Genomic DNA, 19415 nt, shown 5'->3' on the forward strand with positions numbered 1-19415 from the left:
AATTACCTGTGTCCTGCTTGAGCAAAACTAAGCATTTAATGTAACTGCAACATTCTGCACTGTATTCATCATTTCTTATGAGAATGTCAAGATTGTGGCTCATATGTACCCTTTTATTACTTTACCAAAGTTAAATAAAATTGTGTGACTTTTGTAAACATTTATAAATTGCATTTTACATTTTAACAACTTTCCTGTCTTACAAGCATCTTTAATGTTAGTTGAGAAATTCCAGTATAATTGCACTGAGAATAAAAAAAAAAAAAAAGAAAAGAAAAACCTAACGAACAAAAAAAAAACCCCACCTCTACTTGTTATACTGGAAATGTGTTTTTATACCAGGATTAAACAAAGACACCTTTTTTTAAATTCTGTTTGTGAAAGCCCCAGATGTACCTACACTTTGTAATTCTGCAGTTCTACCCACATAACATGGTGCCCTGACCTCCAGCACCATAAAGGCATTACTGCTGATTTTTTGCTTTAACACACAGATGAATAATGTAGACAGTGGAGTCTCAGTGTCTCCTTTACTTACTATGGGCCTAATTCTGTCCTGATGAAGTCAGCTGCCAGGAAGAAGTGGAGCCCAAACCATGAGTGAGCTGAAATGCATTGCACTGGTCACTAGGGATGTTTTACTGGTCACTGGGGATGTTTTTCTTCATTTTGAGCTTGTTTGCAATGACAGCAGCAGTTGGTCAGACTGTTCCATGGCAGCTCTGCCTGTTCTGAGAGTTTGTGGCTGTCACAGCATTCTCACAGCACACTGGAGCTGTTCAGTGAATTTGCTTTCTTGGAAAGGGTTCAACAAAAACAAACAAACCAACCAACCTCAGGCCCAAAAAGCTGTGTGTCCCCCCTGCCCCAGCGGTTCCCTGCTATTCCCAAAGACCTGGAAAAGGAAGGGACAAGCTGTTGGTAATCAAACACGTTAAGACTGTAGAACTTGAGTTGCAGTTACAAAGAAACATGCTACCACTCAGCTTTAGAATTTAAGTTTTTTATTTTTGCCATAGAAAGCTCTAAGAACTAATATCAAGTATCGATTAATGAAAAGTAGAACACAACTTTAAAAAGTATGTTAAGGAAGGACTGTACAACTATATACATCACAGATCTGGGAAAATCAAGAAATGTTTTCACATGGAACATTTCCTAGGCAATAGCTGTAGAATTCAGAGTTCAATGTATATAGTTGTCAGCTTCTGCATCTTTTATAAGCTGCATGCCTTAACAGTAAAAAATAAATAAGCAGTCAGTGTTATTTGTTAAACAAACAAATATTTGCTTAGTTCACATAGTGGAATGTTAGGTATGAATCCCCAAAGAAACCAGACAGTGAGGATGCAGCCACTGTTACCATATTCTGCAGCAGATCTGTTAATGGTTTATATGCATATAAATGACTGTAAGGTTTGCCACCACAGTCTGTTGAAATTTTTAATTTCTATATAAATGCTTTGTCAACCTTTTTTTTCCATTACCCCAAAGCCAATTTCTTAATATTTACATAAGTTTATTTCATTAAGTTAAACTGGAAGCTAAATGCTTACAAAAACAAACAAACCCACAAATATAAGTGCAACAGCCAGAAATCTAAATATAAAAGCTCGTGGCCGCATAGAAAGTTTTAGAAGTATGGATTTAACGTGTTTCCAAACCAATAAATACTGGAAGTGAAATAAAAAAAATGCTTTACATGACCTCTGGACTTTGGATATCAAAAATTATTTCCAAGGAAAACTGAAGACCCTGAGACACATGCAAGCACGAGTCTTCTAGCAAAAATAGTTACAAAGCCCTAATTTTCCAGTTTTCCTCCAAAAAGAGACCTTTAGTAGGCACAGTTTAATTTAAGGTTTGAAATATACCAGCAGCAAACAGTGATAGCCATTATATTTAATTTTGTACACTTTGCAATGTATGCTTAATTCCAGATCCCTGTACAGGTCATAAGAATTGGACCTGATCGTCCTTGAGGGTCCCTTCCAACTCAGAATGTTGTGTGATTAAACGTGTCATGTCAGTAACAAAAATAACATTGTATTTGTCTTGTCAAAGTTCAAGAATTCCCGTCATAGCACCAGCCAGCTAGGGCAGAACCACCTGTGCCAACACAGGCAATCCACACTCATGTTGCATAAGGATTATGTTTGACTGCTGCAATGCCACCTCAGATAACACCCCACCTGGAACACTTAAAGCATGCCCCATTATATTCCCAGGGGTCTGCAATATGATCTGGAAATCATCAGTGTACCACATTCTTGGCCAACAAAAGAGAAGTGCAGAGCATTACAAGTGTAAGGTAAACAAATCCTCCTCCCACCGTTGCTCACAGGGATTTCTGGTATCCTTTTCTGTAGCTCGAGTTATATTTGAATCATTTACCATTTAAGCCTTTCTGTCTAGAGTCCTGTATGTCCAAAATCCTGACTTTGACAGTCATAGGATCAAGATGCTTGCTTAAAACATGAAAAAGGAAAGAAAAACCTGTAACTGGAATTTAAGCAATGAAAGGTTGCAATAACTAACTAGTACTACGCACGACAGTCTTTCTCAGTCATCTCTAGAACTTGAGCAGTTTTTATATTACCATTTACAAAAATTCAACAAGTCACTAAATCTGAAGTGCTAAACTATGACTTGGTAAACAGCCATTTGTTTTTCTCAGATCTACCATTTCCTCATCAAGTTGGACGTCTCATTAATCTTCTAAGAGCTTAAAAATGTACCAAGTGCAAGGAGAAAAAGAACAACATAATAAACCCAAACCTGAAAACAGAAGACAACTAGACAACCACAGAGAAATTATACTTTAGATTATGGTGAATAAAGGGTATTTTTGGATCGTTGGTTTAGTCTTCACGCTTCCACAATCTATAAATGGGGGAGAAAAAAAATCCAAATCCCTGTTTCACTTGAAGATCTAGACAAACAGTCGTACAAGATCCTCAGCAGTCTCAGTGCTGAACCAATACAGCATTTACATGACTTCCCAGTTTTGAGAAGCCTTCAGCTAAAAACAAAACAAAACAAAAAGATACTGCTTTTACCAAAAGTATTACTGTTTTTAAAATTCCAGACTGAAGCCCTTCTTCTTGAAGAGTGAAAGAAGGAACATCACTTTGTATCAAACTAACTACTGGCATTTTTTCCAGCATTAAAAAAACCTGACCTTATTCCTCAAGCTTTAAAACAGTAAAATAATCTCCTTCCTAAGTGTTTTAAGCTTCTTCACTACAGAGCTTTGTAGGTTTTGGCTTTTTATCCCCATTGCAAAAAGAATAAAATATGATGGTTCAGACAGTGAATACTCTGCTCACCATCCTGCCAAGTGTAAATAAAGTTTGTTCAAGTTAGCCCTGATTATCTCTCATTGACAAAACCATCATCTCAAAGACAGATGATTTATAATGTTTATAAAAGCAAAACTAAGATGCTAGCTCAAAAATACATTACTCCAGTCTAGTAACAGCTCATTTATTTTGGCCCCTTGCAGTAATGCACTGTTCACAAATGTGAGGTGTGGGATTATTTTTTTTAAATGGTTCCACGACCAAGAGACAATGAAAAAAAGCCTGTTTTCTTGGTTAACATCTAAACAGAATTCAGCATTAAAGTGCTAACATGAAATAAAGGGTTTACATAGTAGGTATGGGTACAGAAAATAATTCAGTTATTTTAGAAATATTTCTAGGTCTTTAGAAGAAATTGTACCTTTTCAAGCTACAAATCCTCATGTTTTGATCAAATTTAACATACCAGAAAACACTGCCAGCTCCTTAGAAATGTCTTCCTCTCTATTCAGATAAATTTGAAATGAATTGCTTCCACAAATCACTGCAGATAACATAATCCAGACAAGTGTTACCATTTTGGTGACTTTGTAGAACAAGTTAGCTTGTTTTGACTTTAACCTTTTATTTTACAGCTATTTTAACAGTCCTGTTAAAACAGCTGCAATATTTCTGCACTGAATCCTTTTTTTCCAGCACTTAATGCATTTCAGTAAGACTCTGGTATTACAAACTCAAACTCAGTACTTCCCTCTGACGGATTTTGTTTGAACATTGTTTCGTTTCCCGGCGGAACGAAAATGTCGTCCCAGCTAATTTGTTTGGCCGGAGAGTTAGGTGCTGTCCCTTCAGTGCCGTCCTTCCCTGAGCCAACACGATAGACAATTCCCCCCTCGTTCATTCCCGGGATGCTGCTCGAGCGGTCACTAATGTAGGCGTACTGCCTGATCTGCAGGGACCTGCAGGGGTGCAGCCGGTAGAGCTTGGTGTCTCCGGAAGGGTCTTGGCTGTGAACCGACCTGATGTGGGAGACCGTGATCTGGTAGTTGATGAAAGTCTTGCCACACGTCAAGCACTGGTACCTTCGCTCCCCGGTGTGGTGGAGCTCGTGCTTGGTGCGATACTCTGCCAGAGCAAACACCTTGTCGCAGTACCGGCACGGGTACTTCTTCTCCCAGGAATGGACGTTAAAATGTCTCCGTAAGCTCGTCAGACACGCGTAGGATCTCTTGCACACGATGCAGATGTAGTACACTCTGCCGTCCACTATGAGCTCGTAGTGGTCATCGTGCTTGACTTTCATGCGTTTCCTGTTTGAAGATTCATCACCAGATGTCCTGGGCGTGTCCTCAGGCTTGGCTTCCCCCTCCTCGGAGTCCCCCTTTACAGGGATGACTATGTCGTACGTATCCTCACCGATGTTTGCATAAACCTTACAGCCTGTCGACAAGCCTCCTATCTCAGTTGCTGTATCTAATGTTATGATTTTCTGCCCATCTGCCACATTCTTTGATGCTATGCCCGAATTGAATTCTTTGTTGTTTCCACTGAGGACATCTGAGATTTTTATTTTAAATTCTCCAGGTTTAGCAAATGACTCTTGTGAAAATGTAACAACCTGTTTTTTCTGTACACCTGATCCCTCGGTGGTTGCTGCCTTGGGAACAGAAGACTGCTGAACCAAAGAGCTGCTGCTGACTGAACCAGGACTAGAGGAGCTAATGATATCGACATCATCTTCAACAACCTCTTCATCATCAACAGCAGTTGTTTCCACTTCAGTTAAGGAGCCCTTATTAGATGGCTGCTGGTTCTCCTCAAGTAAATTAATTGTAGGGGTCACATGTGTTTGATGCAAGGAGCTGGCACCAAGTGATGAGTTAAGCAGAGGCTTGTTTAGCACGATGATATTAGGGGTAAAATGCTGGGGAGTTGCTGAGACAAGCGATTCAGCACCTGACTGTGTTTGGTTTGGGTTTAGCTGACTGGCAGACAAGGTGAGGTTTTGAGCTGCTGTGGTGTTTGTCAAACAGGGAGAGCCACCACCGCCACAGGTTTTTTGGTCAGAAGCTCCAGCTGGACTTGAGCAAGGCTGGTTCTGGCTTGCAGCATTTTTATCTTTAGTACATTCTTTTGGAGGAACAATCTCAGAACAAAAAATTACATCATCGTCCTCATCATCCGAGTCGCTCACTGTAATTTTTGTAGTCTCATATTCTATGCCATGTAAGGAGAATGACTGTGTTATAACTGGCATCCCATCCGTTGCCTCTTGACTCTCTGGCCTGATTAGAGGTACTTGTGTTTCAGCATCCCTTTGACTTGGACTATTAGTTTCTGAAGCACCATCTTTGACCTCGCTCGGCACATTTTTCTCTTCGGACGGAGCTATGCCCAGATCAGCTATGAATTTCACACCCAGCTGCTGCCCTGATTTGATCAGTTCATCAAGTAAATCGGATCGAACGCTGATTATTTTCGAACTATAAATATAATTAAGAATTTCTGCAAAAATTTCTGCTCTCACAAAGCTCAGTTCAACCACTTGACCAGCCACTGAGAAAAGCTGGTGAAAATACGTGCTTGAGGCGGAAAGGATGTTTCTGTGAGCTCGAAACTTCCGGTCCTCCACGATGACTGTAACATCACAAAAAAGTCCATGGCCACGTTGTTCATTCAAAGACTGAAGGAGCACACTAGAATACTGTGTGTCTGTTGCAGAGATGAGTTTTTTCCCCTCCATTCCTACAAAAGGAAAGTAAAAAGTATCAAATTAGTAAAAATACAGACATACAGTTTTAACTGCGTGACAACATTCCCATATTTACTGTCTGTTCCTTCTTTGAAAGAAAACAAATCTGAGACACTGTTCATAAGGATATATGCTACAGCACTTGGCAAATTTGTTTCTTCTTATTTGTCCTTTCACCTTCTACAAAAGGTAAGTGCAATTCTGAACATATCCTCTACTCTTACAAGGTGAGGAACAGAGAAACTGCTTATTCTACGCCAACAGCAAATACAGTAAATTTTACAACCAAGCAGATGGAAGATTTGGGTCCCTCAAACAGCTTTAAACACTATTAGACATTTCTTTCTGATTGTGAAGATATTCTATAAATTGTTATGAGAAATCCCAATAACATGAAGTTATTCGTGGGCCAGACAGCAATATCTGTATATCACCAGTCAATGAGTTGATGAAAACGCTATGGATACCGCACTTCCTGCCCCAGGAAAATAAACTTTTTTTAACCCCTCGTCATACATTCCCAAGGCTATTCTGTATTTCAAACCGAGACACCGAGGCAGCACGGCAACAAAACAGACCCGCAAAGTCAAACTGACCCCTCTCTCGGCACTGCCCCCTTCACAGCCCCCAACAGGCTGAAAAAATCAACGTCAAAATATAGAACCGCGAAACTTTTATTTCCGCAGGCCGGGCCGGGCCGGATGAGCCGCCGAGGCCGGACCCCGCGGCCCGCCGTACCTCCGGCCCGCCTCCCCCGCGGCCCGGCGGGGCTTCCCGTGACAACGAGCGCCCCGAGCGCCGCCGCCGGGCGTTCCGCGGGCGGCTCGGCAGACCCGGCGCTCCGGAGCGCCTGGCGGCAGCGTCGCCCGAACCTCACGGACTGGCCCCTCCCCGCTCGGCCCTTGATCGAACCCGTTTTGGGAGAAGCGCCCCGGCGGGGCGGGATCAATAGTCGCGCTGCCCGGTGCCCCCGGTACCTGCGTTACCTGCCCGCGGCTCGCGGCCGCGGACCCCGCCGCGTCCCCGCGCACCCGCCGCGCCTCGCCGCGGGGGCGCTGCCCGCGCTGCCCTGCCTGACCCGAGAGGCCTCGGAACCTTCGCGCCGGGGGCGGGCCGGGCCGCGATTCCCCTCGCCCCCGCGCCGGGGCTTCGCCCACAGACCTCGCCTCGGCGGCCCCGGGCACCGGAGCTGCCCGGTCGCACGCCCGGGTGGCCGCCCCCGCCGGCAGAACCCCCCTGCCCCACCGCAGGCCTTGGGCAGCTCGGCCTCACGCTACGGGCCTCGCGCGGCTTGGCGGTCTCCCGCCGGCTGTCCCGGCACCTGCCTTGTGCCCGGCCGTGTGGATGAGGCCGTGCAGACGTTATTTCCCGCTGCGGCTCATTTCCTTCCCGGGGGCAGGGACCGAGCTGGCGCTGCTCCGCCGGGGGTGACGCAGCTGTGGCACCTCCGCCCAGCACCGAGCGGGGCTGTAACCCGGCCTGGGCATCCCTGTATAACCCGGCCTGGGCACCGCTGGATAAACCCGGCCTGGGCACCGCTGGATAACCCGGCCTGGGCATGCTGATAAACCGCCTGGGCCACGCTTGTGATAAACCCGGCCTGGCAACGCTGGATAACCGGCCCTGGGCACCGCTGGATAAGACCGGCCTGGTGCACGCTGGATAACCGGCTGGGCACCGCTTGGATAACCCGATCCTGGTGCACCGCTGGATAACCCGGCCCTGGGCACCCCTGGTATACCTGGGCCTGGCACCGCTGGATAACCCGGCCTGGCACCGCTGAATAACACGACCTGGCACTGCTGTATAACCCGACCTGGGCACCCCTGTAAAACCCGGCCTGGGCACCCCTGTAAAACCCGGCCTGGGCACCCCTGTATAATCCGACCCTGGGCACCCCTGTATAATCCGACCCTGGGCACCCCTGCCCACACTGCAGGAGCGTTGGTTTGGTGCTCTTTGCACCTCGCTGGCACGTCTTGGACCCCGCTGGCAGCTGAGCAGACGTGCACGGCCTCCGCACAAAGTGTCTTTGAGAAAAGGCGCGACAGGTTCCAGGTTTGACATGTGGCCATCAAAGCCACACATCCACAATGCGGCCTCTTGGAAACTGTCGCTGTTCTGGAACGCTCAAAGAGCACCGAGATCATAAAAGATATTTTTCATCTTCAGTTACTGATCTGTTCCATTTTTTTTTTTTCCTATGGATTTTGTGGACTTGAACCACAGGGGTTCCTATTTTTCTTTAAGATTTAAAAACTTTGACAAGAACAAATGTCCTCCTGTGAAGTTAGACCAAAAACATGAACAGGCCACAGTCACTGGCAGAAACAGCTGCAATCCCTCACACTACATATATCAGCAATGAAATGATCCTGCCCCAGTATATGAGCCCTTCTAGCAAGAAAATCACTGCCAACCTCCCTATATAGTGTTTGTATAGTTAGTGCCTTTTGGAAGCAAGCTCTCATATCTGAAATGTTATAAACCGGTTTCTGTTTATTTATAGCTTTTACCAGAGAGTCAAATGGAGGAGAATAAATAACAGAAAAGAATAATCGGGGAAAAGGAAGGCTTTTCTTCCTCATAACCCTTCAATTAAGTTTTCTCCTTTGATCCAGGTTCTTAATAATTTTTACTTAGGTGGATATATTAAATGAAAATAATACTATAATTATTTTAATTCTTAATCCAGTGTTCCTTTTTCTCCTCCAAAAATCTGTGATGGCCCAAATTAAACCATTTCTTAGCCTTTCATCTTCCAGTTTTAAGGAGTTTTCTCCTAATTGCCTATCCCATTCCTAAACAATGAACAGGAGAATTTACAGCTAAAGATGAGCACTGCGTTGGAAGGAGCCCTGCTCCTGAGGCATCACCAGTTCTCAGAAATCAGGTTTGAACTGCTTACCCTTAGGCATAGAAATACTGGCTGATTTAAAAGCTGCTGGTCTAGCTGGGAGAGCTGCACCATCTCCTTGACTTTTACCTTATTTGGAAAAGCTTCTCTCTATGTCAACTTCTTTGATCAGATACAAATCTGAACCCCACTGTCACCTTGCTGTGGCCAGAACAGAGCCAATGCTCTGAGCAGCTTAAATCTGACCAAAGCTGCCACTCAGTCCTCCTGCACTTGAATGCAGAATTTCAACATTCATATTTTTTTGTCTAGCATGCAATTCTTAGTTCTGGGGCTGTTTTTTCCTCTTTTATTTTTAGATAAGATTATAAAGTGTCAGGTGATTCAAGTCACATCAACACTTATACAGTGACGATTTAAAAGAACCATTTTATCTAAGATACTAATAAGAAACATCTAAAACATAGAACTAAACGTGCTATTCTTGGAACTGAAAAAATAGCTAAGAGACACAATGGCAACTTTTATTTTGTTGCATAGAAGTGATCAAAAAAACTCTGGGATTGAGCCTCTGAAAATATGAAGTACAAATTTAAAGAAGTGATGTCAGGCTTTTGTGAGAAGACAAAAAAATACGCAATTCACTGACAAGTTTTCAGTTAAGCAGTTTGAGGAGCTCTCTTGTTTTTAAAAATTCCAGTTTGAGAGAACAGAACGTTTTTAAAGATCTGACAAATCTGAGAGACAAAGAAGCATTCTCCGTCTCATGACGTGTCCTGTGACTCCCCGCCCCACGGGAGGCACTAGGCGTTCCCACCTGAGCCCGAATGTGTGTAACTCGTGAGATCTTTGAGTTTTGAGGGGAGGAGGGGGCTTCCCCCAGCCGATCAAGACCACCACTTGGACAGGACTGCGACCACCATCTTCAACCAACAGAACATTGAAGGTGCAACTACCAAGTTTCATCGCTGGATCCAGCGAGTGGTGACAACATATATCTTTCCATTTTTATCCTTTCTTTCTCCTCCTTATACATTTCCTTAAGTGTTACTTTTATGCTTTAATATTGCTGTATTACTTTAGATGATAAGAAGCAAAACGGCTACACACCTGTTTTCCTTTGAAACAAAATTGCTCTAAAATAAGCCCTACATATATATTTACAAACACGGATCATTCAGTGTCGTTTCACCTTAATCCACCCCAAGGGATTTATTAACAAGAACCTGGGTTACCCTCCCCTTCTGGGGCGGGTCGTATCAAATCCTACCGTCAACCCAGTACCACCATTAAACCACGACCTCAAGTGCTACACGTTTTATGAACACTTCCAGGGATGGTGCCTCCATCGCTTCCCTGGGCAGCGTGTTTCAATGCTTTACAACCCTTTCCGTGAAAAAAATTTCCCTAATATCCAATCTAAACCTCCCCTGGTGCCACTCGAGGCCGTTTCCCCTCGCCCTGTCAATGCTCCCCCGACACGCTGCCGTATCAGGCCGCGCCGGGAGCCGCCGGATTTCCAGCACTCCCAACCGGACCGTGACGGTGTCGGGCCCGGGCGGGGAAGGCGAGCCCCGACGGGGCAGGGTGAGCTGTCCGCGGGGCAGTGCTGCTCCCGGGCCGCCCTAGAGAGCTCCCGGGGCGCGGCCCGTGCCGGTGCCGCTGCCGGCGGCTCCCCCGCCAGTGCCCTACCCGCCGCTGCCTCACCCACCACCGCCTCAACCTGCCGCCGCGTTGGTCCGCGCGTCCGTCGCTGCCGGGCGGCAAAAGGGAGCCGCCGGAGCCGCCCGGTGGCGCCGCGCCGGAGGGGCGGTGCCCGCGGCGGGGCCGCCCCGCGCTCGCCCGCCCGGTGAGGCGCCGGAAAGTGGCCGGAAAGCGTGCCGAAGTGGGCTTCCCCGCCCCTTCGCGCCATGGCGCCGTGTCCCTCCCGCTCTCCCGCCGCCGCCAGCCCCGAGACCGCGCCGCGATCCCGATCCCGCTGCCGCCCCGCGAGCGCATACGTCCGAGGCGCCCCGAGCCCACCGGCGGAGCCGCAGCCGGTCTCGTCGCGCAGCCCCGGCCCGCCGCGTCACGCCGCGCACCACGGGCACCACCCACGGCTAAGGGCTTGGCGAGTACTCCGAGAAGGAGAAGGAAGGAGATCCTACGTGCAGAGGCATAGCGTTGGGCGGGTCGGGGGTCTGTCCCTACAAGGTTGTCGGTCGGGGTCTGGGGTGCTCTGTGGGAGGGCTGGGGGGGAGGGCCGGGCCGCGGCGCTGCACGGCCCGGCCACGGTCTGGGCCCTCTCCGGACGCTCCTCGGCCGTGTCGCGGGCAGGACTGAGCCGGGGCTCGGCTGGGAGGGGGTAACACCTCTGCAGTGGGGGGGCACTTCTGCCAGCCCTCCGGCCTGGGAGTTGGCTCCTTGCACCTGGTTTTTTCTTTTCCGTACTGCGATTAACAGTGGTGACAAGTGCTAAATTTAAAGTGTTTATGTACTGGGTGTGGCACGCAAGGATTCAGTGAAGGTGTTTTCCTTTACAGGAGGCTCAATGAGAGAGAGAGAATTGGAGAGCTGGGGGCACCTGAAGTCTGGGGGCTGTCACCAAAGGTTCCTGACCCCGAGTAAGGCTTATTCTTTTTTCTTTTCTTCAGTTTTTTATGTTAGTTTAATTTACAAAAATGCCTTATCCCTGTGCTAGTCCCATTGCCACAATTCTTGTCGTATCAGTTAACTTCTGAATCAACATAATATGAGATTATTAGGTTTTTCCCCCCAGGTAATTCCAATATGTGATTAATTGTAGATCAATAAATTGATCTACAAATATTGTGACCTCTGTGTTGTGGTTCTGAAAGCAGTTCCCATGCTGAAAATTAACCCTTTAATAGTTTACTTCATTGCAAGTATTGACTCAAAACCTGCAAGCCTTTGGTCACATGTGTATCTTTGATCTTGAGTACTACAAAATAGATGTTAAATAGCAAACTGTTCTTTTTATTCAGTTCTGATGAGCATACACCAGTAGAAGATGAAGAGGCAAAATCGAAGAGTAGTTCTTCGGATTCCAGCTCAGAAGGTATTTTGTTTGGCTTACACAGCTTGTTTTGAAAATGGGAAGCTATTGAAGTCTAGAATCTGCTGCAGTTACTTGCTGGAGGGTTACTGGTTTTGATGGCTGGAAGTGAGTGGGCTCCAGTTCAAAGGAGAGCATTACCTTGGGAAGATTGGGAAGTACATATGGAGCTAGTTGATTGATCTCTAATGTTATATTTTCAAAACATTCTAGAGGAAAAGAAGAAAAAGAAGAAGAAAAGAAACAAGAAAAAACGTAAGGCATCCAAAAGAAAGCGCAGAAAACATTCTGAGGACAGCGACAGTGAGTCGGAGTCTGAGCAGAACTCCAGTGGTAAGACAGGAGGGTTTTGGCTGGTGTGTGAGGGCTGAACACAAACTGACACTTCTGGCTTTTATTGCATGCTTGCAGTGTTCTGAAGTTACAGAGCTGCAGCATCAATCCATGGTCTTTTCTTTCACCATCTTGCTGGGTTTGTAGTGCCTTTTCCTTGAGTGCTTGAGGTCTGGCCTCAGGAAATGGGATTTCTGAGTTAAGCATCCATTGGGCATCTCATCATAGAGATCTGTTTGAGATGTTCTCATATTCATCAATACTGCAGGTAGCTTTCTACTAATGCTTTCTTAGTATTGCTTGATATCTAAACAGTCATGTCTGAGAAGCTGTGTGTGTACTAGGGCATTCTGGTGGAGGCAGTTCAGTACAGTAAACTACTTAGTTATAGCTAATCATCTCTTTTTGCTAATGATATACTTTATTTTTTTTCAGATGAAGATAAAAAGAAAAGCAAGAAGAGGAAAAAGAAGAGCAAAAAGTAAGCGCCCAGGTTGCTGCATGTAGTTCTGGCTTCTTTGGCTGGAGAGCAGCTCCACTTTCTTCACAGGCTCTGAGGGAGTCTGAGCACTCTGGTAATTCAGGCTGCAAGTGCTGACAAGTAATATTAATTTGATGGATTTTCTTTGAATCAACAGAATCGTGCAGCATAGACAACTCCCTGCAAGTGTAGAGCCACTTTCTAGCGCTCTGTGAAAGGTGTAACATGGTCTTGGCTTTGCTGTAAGGTGTTTTCTGTAAAACAACAATCTGTACGCAGCCAGCCAGTCTTCCCATAAGTAGAAGTTACCTTGAGAAACTAATTATTTGAGTATGATTCCAAGCAAATTTTGGTAAATAGTATGTCTGTCTGACTTTATCACAGGAAGAAGTATAAGAAAAAGAAAAATAAGAAGAGCAGGAAGGAATCCAGCGATTCCAGTAGCGAAGATTCCGACGATGAAACAGTTCAAGGGGATGATCTCTGGATTGAGAGATCAAGTAGGTTCACCTGACTTTACATTTGGATTGAAACTTTTTAGTGTCCTTTTTGTGAATTCTCTTAGGTCTTACTGACCTGTGGAACACTTCTGATAACAAAGAACAATGGGCACAATATCAATCTTCCTCATTATTTGATTGTTGCAGAAAATACCGAAGCTGATAGCTTGATTGGACCAGAGGCTCCCAAAACTCATGCGTCTCAGGATGACAGGCCTTTGAAGTGAGTAGCCAGCTCTAACAGTGCTTTGATCCAATCAAGTAAATCAAGCATGAAAGTTACTGTTCAAAAGGGCTGTTACAACAATATGGCATGCAGAGGGAGAAATGCTGTGCCAGAAACTTGCAAACAAAAGTGCTAGTGGTGCTAGCCTTTCCCCTGGCCTGAATTTGGGTAGAAAAGTCTGGTTTATGCTTCTTAGTCTTGATTCCTAGAAAATCAATTGTAAGGTACCTTTATTCTAATGCTCTGCAGTGTTGTGACTTTGTAGTGTCTTCTTCATTTTTTAATCAGAATGGACTCAACTGGTAATTTAAGATGTTTCTGCTGGTGTTAGCCATAAGGAAAGAACAGGCCAATATGTGGGAAAGAATAAGAAATGCAGCTGTATCTGGTAGTGAACAGGGAAGCAGGATGTTTATCTCAGGCTCTCTGTATTTGAGACTGCAATCCTCCCTTTTTTTTTTTTAGCTATGGACACGCCCTCCTGCCGGGTGAAGGTGCAGCAATGGCAGAGTATGTAAAAGCAGGAAAACGTATTCCCCGGAGAGGCGAGATCGGTTTAACCAGTGAAGAGATCGCATCGTTTGAGAGCTCTGGTTACGTCATGAGTGGCAGCAGGTATGGTTTTGATGATGGCAGTGGTTCAGTGATGTTTTCAAGAGCTGCTTTCTCTGTTGGCTGAGTGGAAGACTGCTTCCAAGCTCTAGTTGAAAGTGTGGAGGAGAAGGTTGCTCTGCATGCTTGCAGTAATCTACACCAAACTCCCCATTGCTGTAGACAGATGGTGAGGTTTTCAAGGATGCTTTCTCCTCAAGAGCAAAAGTTCTTTCCAGGCAATATACTTCTAATTATCTTTATTTCAAATGAGGAGCTGCTTGTGCTAGGTGGTGTGTTTGGACAGCCCTGGTGATGTGCTGGCCAGTAGGAGACAAATCAAAGTGTGAGAGGTTGGCTGCACTTTTTGCTCTATGAGTCCTCCAGGAATTTCACTTAAATTTTGGTGAGCCAGCAGCTGACACCCTGGGGGTAGGTGGGACTTCTGGCTCACTACCTGAGAGCAGGCATGCCCAGAAGTCAGTTCCTTGCTCTGCCACACTCCTTCTTGGGAAGGTTTGTGTGCAAGTTCGGACTTTGTAGTGCAGGTATCTTTATTTAAAGCCCCTGAAAACATTCAGGCCAGTTGATGGATGGAAGCTGTACCGGGGCAGTGTGCCCATGATGACACACACCACGTTCCCCTCCACAGACACCGGCGCATGGAAGCCGTGCGTCTGCGCAAGGAGAACCAGATCTACAGCGCGGACGAGAAGAGAGCCCTGGCCTCCTTCAACCAAGAGGAGAGGAGGAAACGAGAGAACAAGATCCTCGCAAGCTTTCGGGAGATGGTCTACAGAAAGACTAAGGGCAAAGAGGAGAAATAATGCTTTGTTTGAGCTGTGCAGCACAGACTGTGCCACGCAGCAGCTGACGTGTTCCAGTCGTGATTTGAAAAATGCTGCAGGTGCTGCAGCGCCTTTCACCCAACAGGGCCGGGCCCCAGGAGTGGATTACTTCTGTCAAGAAAACAGAGTTACTTTCATCAGATTCTCTAGGGTGATTTGTTCACCATCTACAAGGAATCCCTGTAAAGCGAAAGGCTAGAAGGCAGGAACAGACAGGGAAGATTAGAGGTGCGCTTGCTTTGAATCAGACAAGCCGGAGGATCCCGTGAGAAGGGCTTTGTTACATAATACCAATGTGTCATTTTTTTAATTCCATTTATTTTGATTTTTCATAGACTCATTTAGCTTGGAAAAGGCAGCGAACAAGCTACTACTAACAGCAGCAAAAATGAAGGAACTCCTGAGTTCCTGTTTAAGATCTAGGACTGTCCACTATTTCTTCAGAAGTCTTTTTAGATTTAGGTTTTTCTCAAAACAGTGAAGTTTGGTTTGTGGTTCAAACTAGACTTGTAAATATTCTGTAAATGAGTTTGTAATTTAATACAGATGGGCTTCAGTTACTTGAAAGCAAGCAGATTGCAATTGGGGTGTAAAGTAACAGTATAATAGGAGGGTCCGCTCTTCACCGAAATCTGTGGTGGAGAACAAAGTTGCTTGCTTCTTTTTCTCCTATGTTATACATAGGCATTAGAGCAGTGGGGTGCAGTGATTGGAACCCCTGGATGTATACAGTGGCAACAAGGATGTGTCTTTCAATTTATTTGAAATGTTTATGTTTATGAAAGTGTTCTAGATTAAAACCTTATTTTAACTCCGGTAGTGTTTTAATTTGGTCTGTTTCAGCAGCATTGCATGGTTTACTTTAAGCTCTGTACTTGGAGGCCTTGCTCAAGCAGTGCTTATGTGGTGGTTACCTTTGATTCAACCACATATTTCCAAACATATCCCCTTTGAACTGGTTTTTAAAAACACTTGAGAAAAAGAAAGTGTTTTTGAGAGGGCTTTTGTTCCCCTAAGTTGGGCAGCAGAGATGTCTCGTATATTGGTGCAAAGAAGATAAAAGTCCTAAAGTCCTATAATGTTTTCCCTATAGTTCCACAGACCAGCAAATCCCTCCCAGCTGTCTCTTCCCATTTACACTCTGGAACCTGGTTCCATCCTGGTGTACCCACCCATACCTGCCAGCAACCGTCCCATAAAGCCAACTGCCATGTCAGGGCATCGTTGATTTGGCACAGGTTTGATGCTTTTTATGTATCCACAAAGCAGAAATGCTGCTAAGGAAGAGCCTTTCTTTCTTCATTGTGTTTATTTGGTTCTCCAAAACGGAGCATTGGTGATGGTGAATTGGAGCTGCTCATTGGGAACTAAGTCTTTCTATGAGGATTATTTTATTTTCAATAATGTCCTGAAGCCACTTTTCTCTAAACTGACACTCTTCTGGCCTGGAGGATGGAATAAAAAGAGGGTAAATTGTAAGAATAATATTGAATCCAAGTTTGGCCAGCTCAGAGCTGGCCTTAATTCACCAGGCAAGCCTATCTACTGCAATAAAGACCATGCCTAGACCTGGGTAAGCAGGACATATTCTTCCTGGAGAAGGCAGATGCCCATGGGGTGGCTATCCATGCTTGTGAGGGAGAGAAGCTAATAATAAGCAGGGTCATTTCATTTTGTGTAGCAAAATTTTGACAGCTTCTTCCACCTCCCTGATGTGACTGCAAACTTATTTACATGGAGCTCCCTCTTTGGTTTTGGCATGGAAAAGCTTGCTAGAACCTCCTGAGTTGTGTCAGTGACAGAAGAGTAATGACATTTACCTGCGAATCAGCCTGCTGGACTCCAGTCTGAAGAAAACCTCCACAGGCGAGGTCTGCAAGAGAGCAGAGACAGGGCAGAGGTCATGCACAGCCCCTCAAAGAGCAGACACTGTAGTTAGGTAAGAGCTACTATCTATGTCTTCAAAAATAACCTGGATATTTGTACAACGTTTCTGATACAGATTAGAATAGTTTTAGTTTAAAGCCTCTCTGAGTATTTTCTTAAAGCCTCTTAAAGGTAAAGCCTCATAAGTTACAATTCTAAGCGTGTGGGATGATGTAAGATTTCTGACCAGCTATGGGCTGTTGTGCTGGTTTTGACTGCCTCAGGAATCCCTGTGCTCTTTTCCCTTTAAGGACTGGTGTGTGGCATTTCTGAGTACTTACGTCAGGTTTGAGTTTGGAGATCACTATAACAAAGTAGACGCTTGCTGTTGCTCGTGGGATGGGTTTTCGGCGTGTTGGGATGCCCCAGCAAGCTCTGTAATGGTACCTCTTGCTGTCCTCCAGTTCTTCTTCCTCAAGAAATTCTGAGTGGTGAAGCCAGCTCTCATGAATGTCCCATGTCTGTCGAACAAAGGCATCACACTAAGACTCCCTCTGTCCAGTAGAGGTGACTTGAGGGCAGTGCTAAAAAGGAACCAGAGGTGCTGTCCTTAAATTTTTCACACTTCTTAACAGTGAGAGGGTGTGACCTTCCCGAATGGATGGAATTGTCACTCACAGAAATGAGTTCTTCAATCTGCTGTCGCCCTCTCTCCACTGTGAAGTTGTTGCCTGTGGTCCACTGGATAGTTTTGATAACACGCTTGGCTTCTAAAGCAAATAAAATGCTGACAAATCCTCCTGGGGGAAAAAAAAAACCAACAAAACAACACATGCTAATAGAGCAAACACAATACCTTTTTCCTTTTTCTTCAGACAGTCCTCTGTACTGCTTCTCTCATTGTCTGGGGGTTTGTGATCTTTGTCCTCCTCCTTGTCCATTGGCTTCACCTTTAGAGAAAGAAAAGCACAAACACAGTGAGACAGAGCCGGCCCGAGAGCTGCAGGACCCATCAGAGGAACACGGAGAGCACTGGCCACTCCCTCGCTGGCCCCTCGCCCCCGCTCACCCCCCTCAGCGCTGCCCCGGACGGACGGAGGGTCCCGGGGCTTTTTTATTCCAGGGAAGGTGTCCAGCCCCGAGGAGCTGCTCCGGGCCCCGGCGGTGTCCCTGCCGCTGTCCCGCTCCCCGGCCACGGCAGCGTTCCGCGTCACCATGGAGAGGCGGGGCCGTCTCCCGGCATCCCAGTCGGCATTCCCTGCGGATACACCGACCCCGGGGAAATGCGTCCCCAGCAGCCGCAGCGTTACGGAAAAGGAAGGCAGTATGGCCAGGAAAGCAGCTGTGGGATCCTGCCAGATTCTCTGTTTGTCATGTTTCTGAAGTCTCGGCAATGGGGGAACTAAAGCAGCCTCCGCTCTGTGCTGTCTGGGCAGAGTCTCAGCCCAGCCCGGCGCACAGAGGGCTGTAGTCTCCCAGCCCTTCATAGGGAAAGGACCAACAGAGAGAGGCCAGAAATGTTTTAGCATATCACAGTGTGCTGAATTCACAGCAGCTGCTCTTCCAGAATGACAAAAGGCTGCTTTATGGATTCAGCTGCTCGATCAATAATGAGCAAAGTGTAGGCCCTAGTCCTCGTGGTCTCATAGATGCTTCCTGTCCAGCTGAGACAGCATTAATACAAGCCTGGACATTTCTCAGAAATTTGTCTGATCCATGTGACTCTGCACCTTGTTCCCTCCACATTGGTTGTGGGTGGTCATTCCATGCCCCATGTCTCACAGGGGATCAATGTTGGTGGCAGTGACACAAAATCTGCGTTTCACTCTGACTGCCACAAGGAGATAAGTAACAGGCATCGTTATAGCAGGTTCAGGATGTAGCAGAGACAAGTTTTGGCTTTATTGTAAGTTGAGACTGCTGACTAGTGCTATGCTGGGAGGCAAGAATCCAAGCTGCAGGAGGTAGCACTGGCTATTCATGCAGGCTGCTGCAGTCAGCAGCAGGGAACTGCATGTCAGAAGTGGGTGCGAAAACAGAATCAGTCTTTCTGGCATTCCTTTTCCTCCTCTCACAGACAGCTGCCTGGTGCATATCAGAGCACATAAAGTGAGGAAACCAGTTCTGTCCAAAGCTTTTATGCGACTTATGCAGCTCATACGCACCTCTGGGATAACAGATTTAAGAAGGGGGAAAAAAACTTGGTTTCAAGACTGCAGCTGGAGAGGAGTGAGGATATGTGGGAGGAACAGCTCTGCAGACACCCAGGTCAGTGAAGAAGGAGGGGGAAGAGATGCTCCAGAAGCTGAAGCAGAGATTTTGCTGCAGCCCATGGAGGACCCATGCCAGAGCAGGTGGAAGTCCAAAGGAGGCTGTGGCCCCATGGGAAGCACAGACTGGAGCAGGCTCCTGGCAGGACCTGTGAGCCCATAGAGAGAGGAGCCCACACTGGAGCAGGTTTGCTGGCAGGCCTTGTGCCCCAGCAGGGGATCCACGCTGGAGCAGCCTGTTCCTGAAGGACTGCACCCTGTGGGAGGGACCCACACTGAGCAGTTTGTGAAGAAGTGCAGCTTATGGGCAGGACTCACAGTGGAGAAGTTTGTG

At 46.3% G+C, this 19415-nt stretch overlaps 3 protein-coding genes across 5 annotated transcripts; 1 reads left to right on the forward strand and 2 right to left on the reverse strand.

The window, feature by feature from the left end:
- Positions 1–987: 987 nt before the first annotated feature.
- On the reverse strand, positions 988–7479 carry ZBTB33 (zinc finger and BTB domain containing 33). Of its 2 annotated transcripts, none has more exons than XM_029959100.1 (2): positions 7380–7479; positions 988–6047 (listed from the first exon to the last, which is right to left on the reverse strand). In XM_029959100.1, the coding sequence occupies exon 2, from the start codon at positions 6043–6045 to the stop codon at positions 4012–4014; it is 2034 nt and encodes a 677-aa protein (XP_029814960.1). In that variant the 5' UTR covers positions 6046–6047; positions 7380–7479; the 3' UTR covers positions 988–4011. The 2 variants fall into 2 exon arrangements, with proteins under 2 accessions (XP_029814960.1, XP_008928932.2); XM_008930684.2 differs by lacking the exon at positions 7380–7479 and adding an exon at positions 6651–6671.
- A 3342-nt stretch (positions 7480–10821) lies between these two features.
- On the forward strand, positions 10822–15174 carry NKAP (NFKB activating protein). The gene is made up of 9 exons (XM_029959190.1): positions 10822–11089; positions 11406–11514; positions 11896–11969; positions 12180–12299; positions 12735–12780; positions 13165–13280; positions 13428–13503; positions 13972–14121; positions 14750–15174. The coding sequence occupies exons 1-9, from the start codon at positions 10822–10824 to the stop codon at positions 14922–14924; spliced, it is 1134 nt and encodes a 377-aa protein (XP_029815050.1). The 3' UTR covers positions 14925–15174.
- A 773-nt stretch (positions 15175–15947) lies between these two features.
- Positions 15948–17783, reverse strand: AKAP14 (A-kinase anchoring protein 14). Of its 2 annotated transcripts, none has more exons than XM_018070645.3 (5): positions 17668–17783; positions 17490–17581; positions 17153–17332; positions 16766–16818; positions 15948–16390 (listed from the first exon to the last, which is right to left on the reverse strand). In XM_018070645.3, exons 1-5 carry the CDS (start codon positions 17750–17752, stop codon positions 16303–16305), a joined length of 498 nt encoding a protein of 165 aa, XP_017926134.1. In that variant the 5' UTR covers positions 17753–17783; the 3' UTR covers positions 15948–16302. The 2 variants fall into 2 exon arrangements, with proteins under 2 accessions (XP_017926134.1, XP_017926135.1); XM_018070646.3 differs by having other exon boundaries at positions 17490–17578; positions 17668–17780.
- Positions 17784–19415: the final 1632 nt, after the last annotated feature.

The sequence above is a fragment of the Manacus vitellinus genome, unplaced genomic scaffold (genome assembly GCF_001715985.3).
Source record: "Manacus vitellinus isolate BGI_N305 unplaced genomic scaffold, ASM171598v3 scaffold_19_pilon, whole genome shotgun sequence".
In the NCBI taxonomy this organism is placed as follows: domain Eukaryota; kingdom Metazoa; phylum Chordata; class Aves; order Passeriformes; family Pipridae; genus Manacus; species Manacus vitellinus.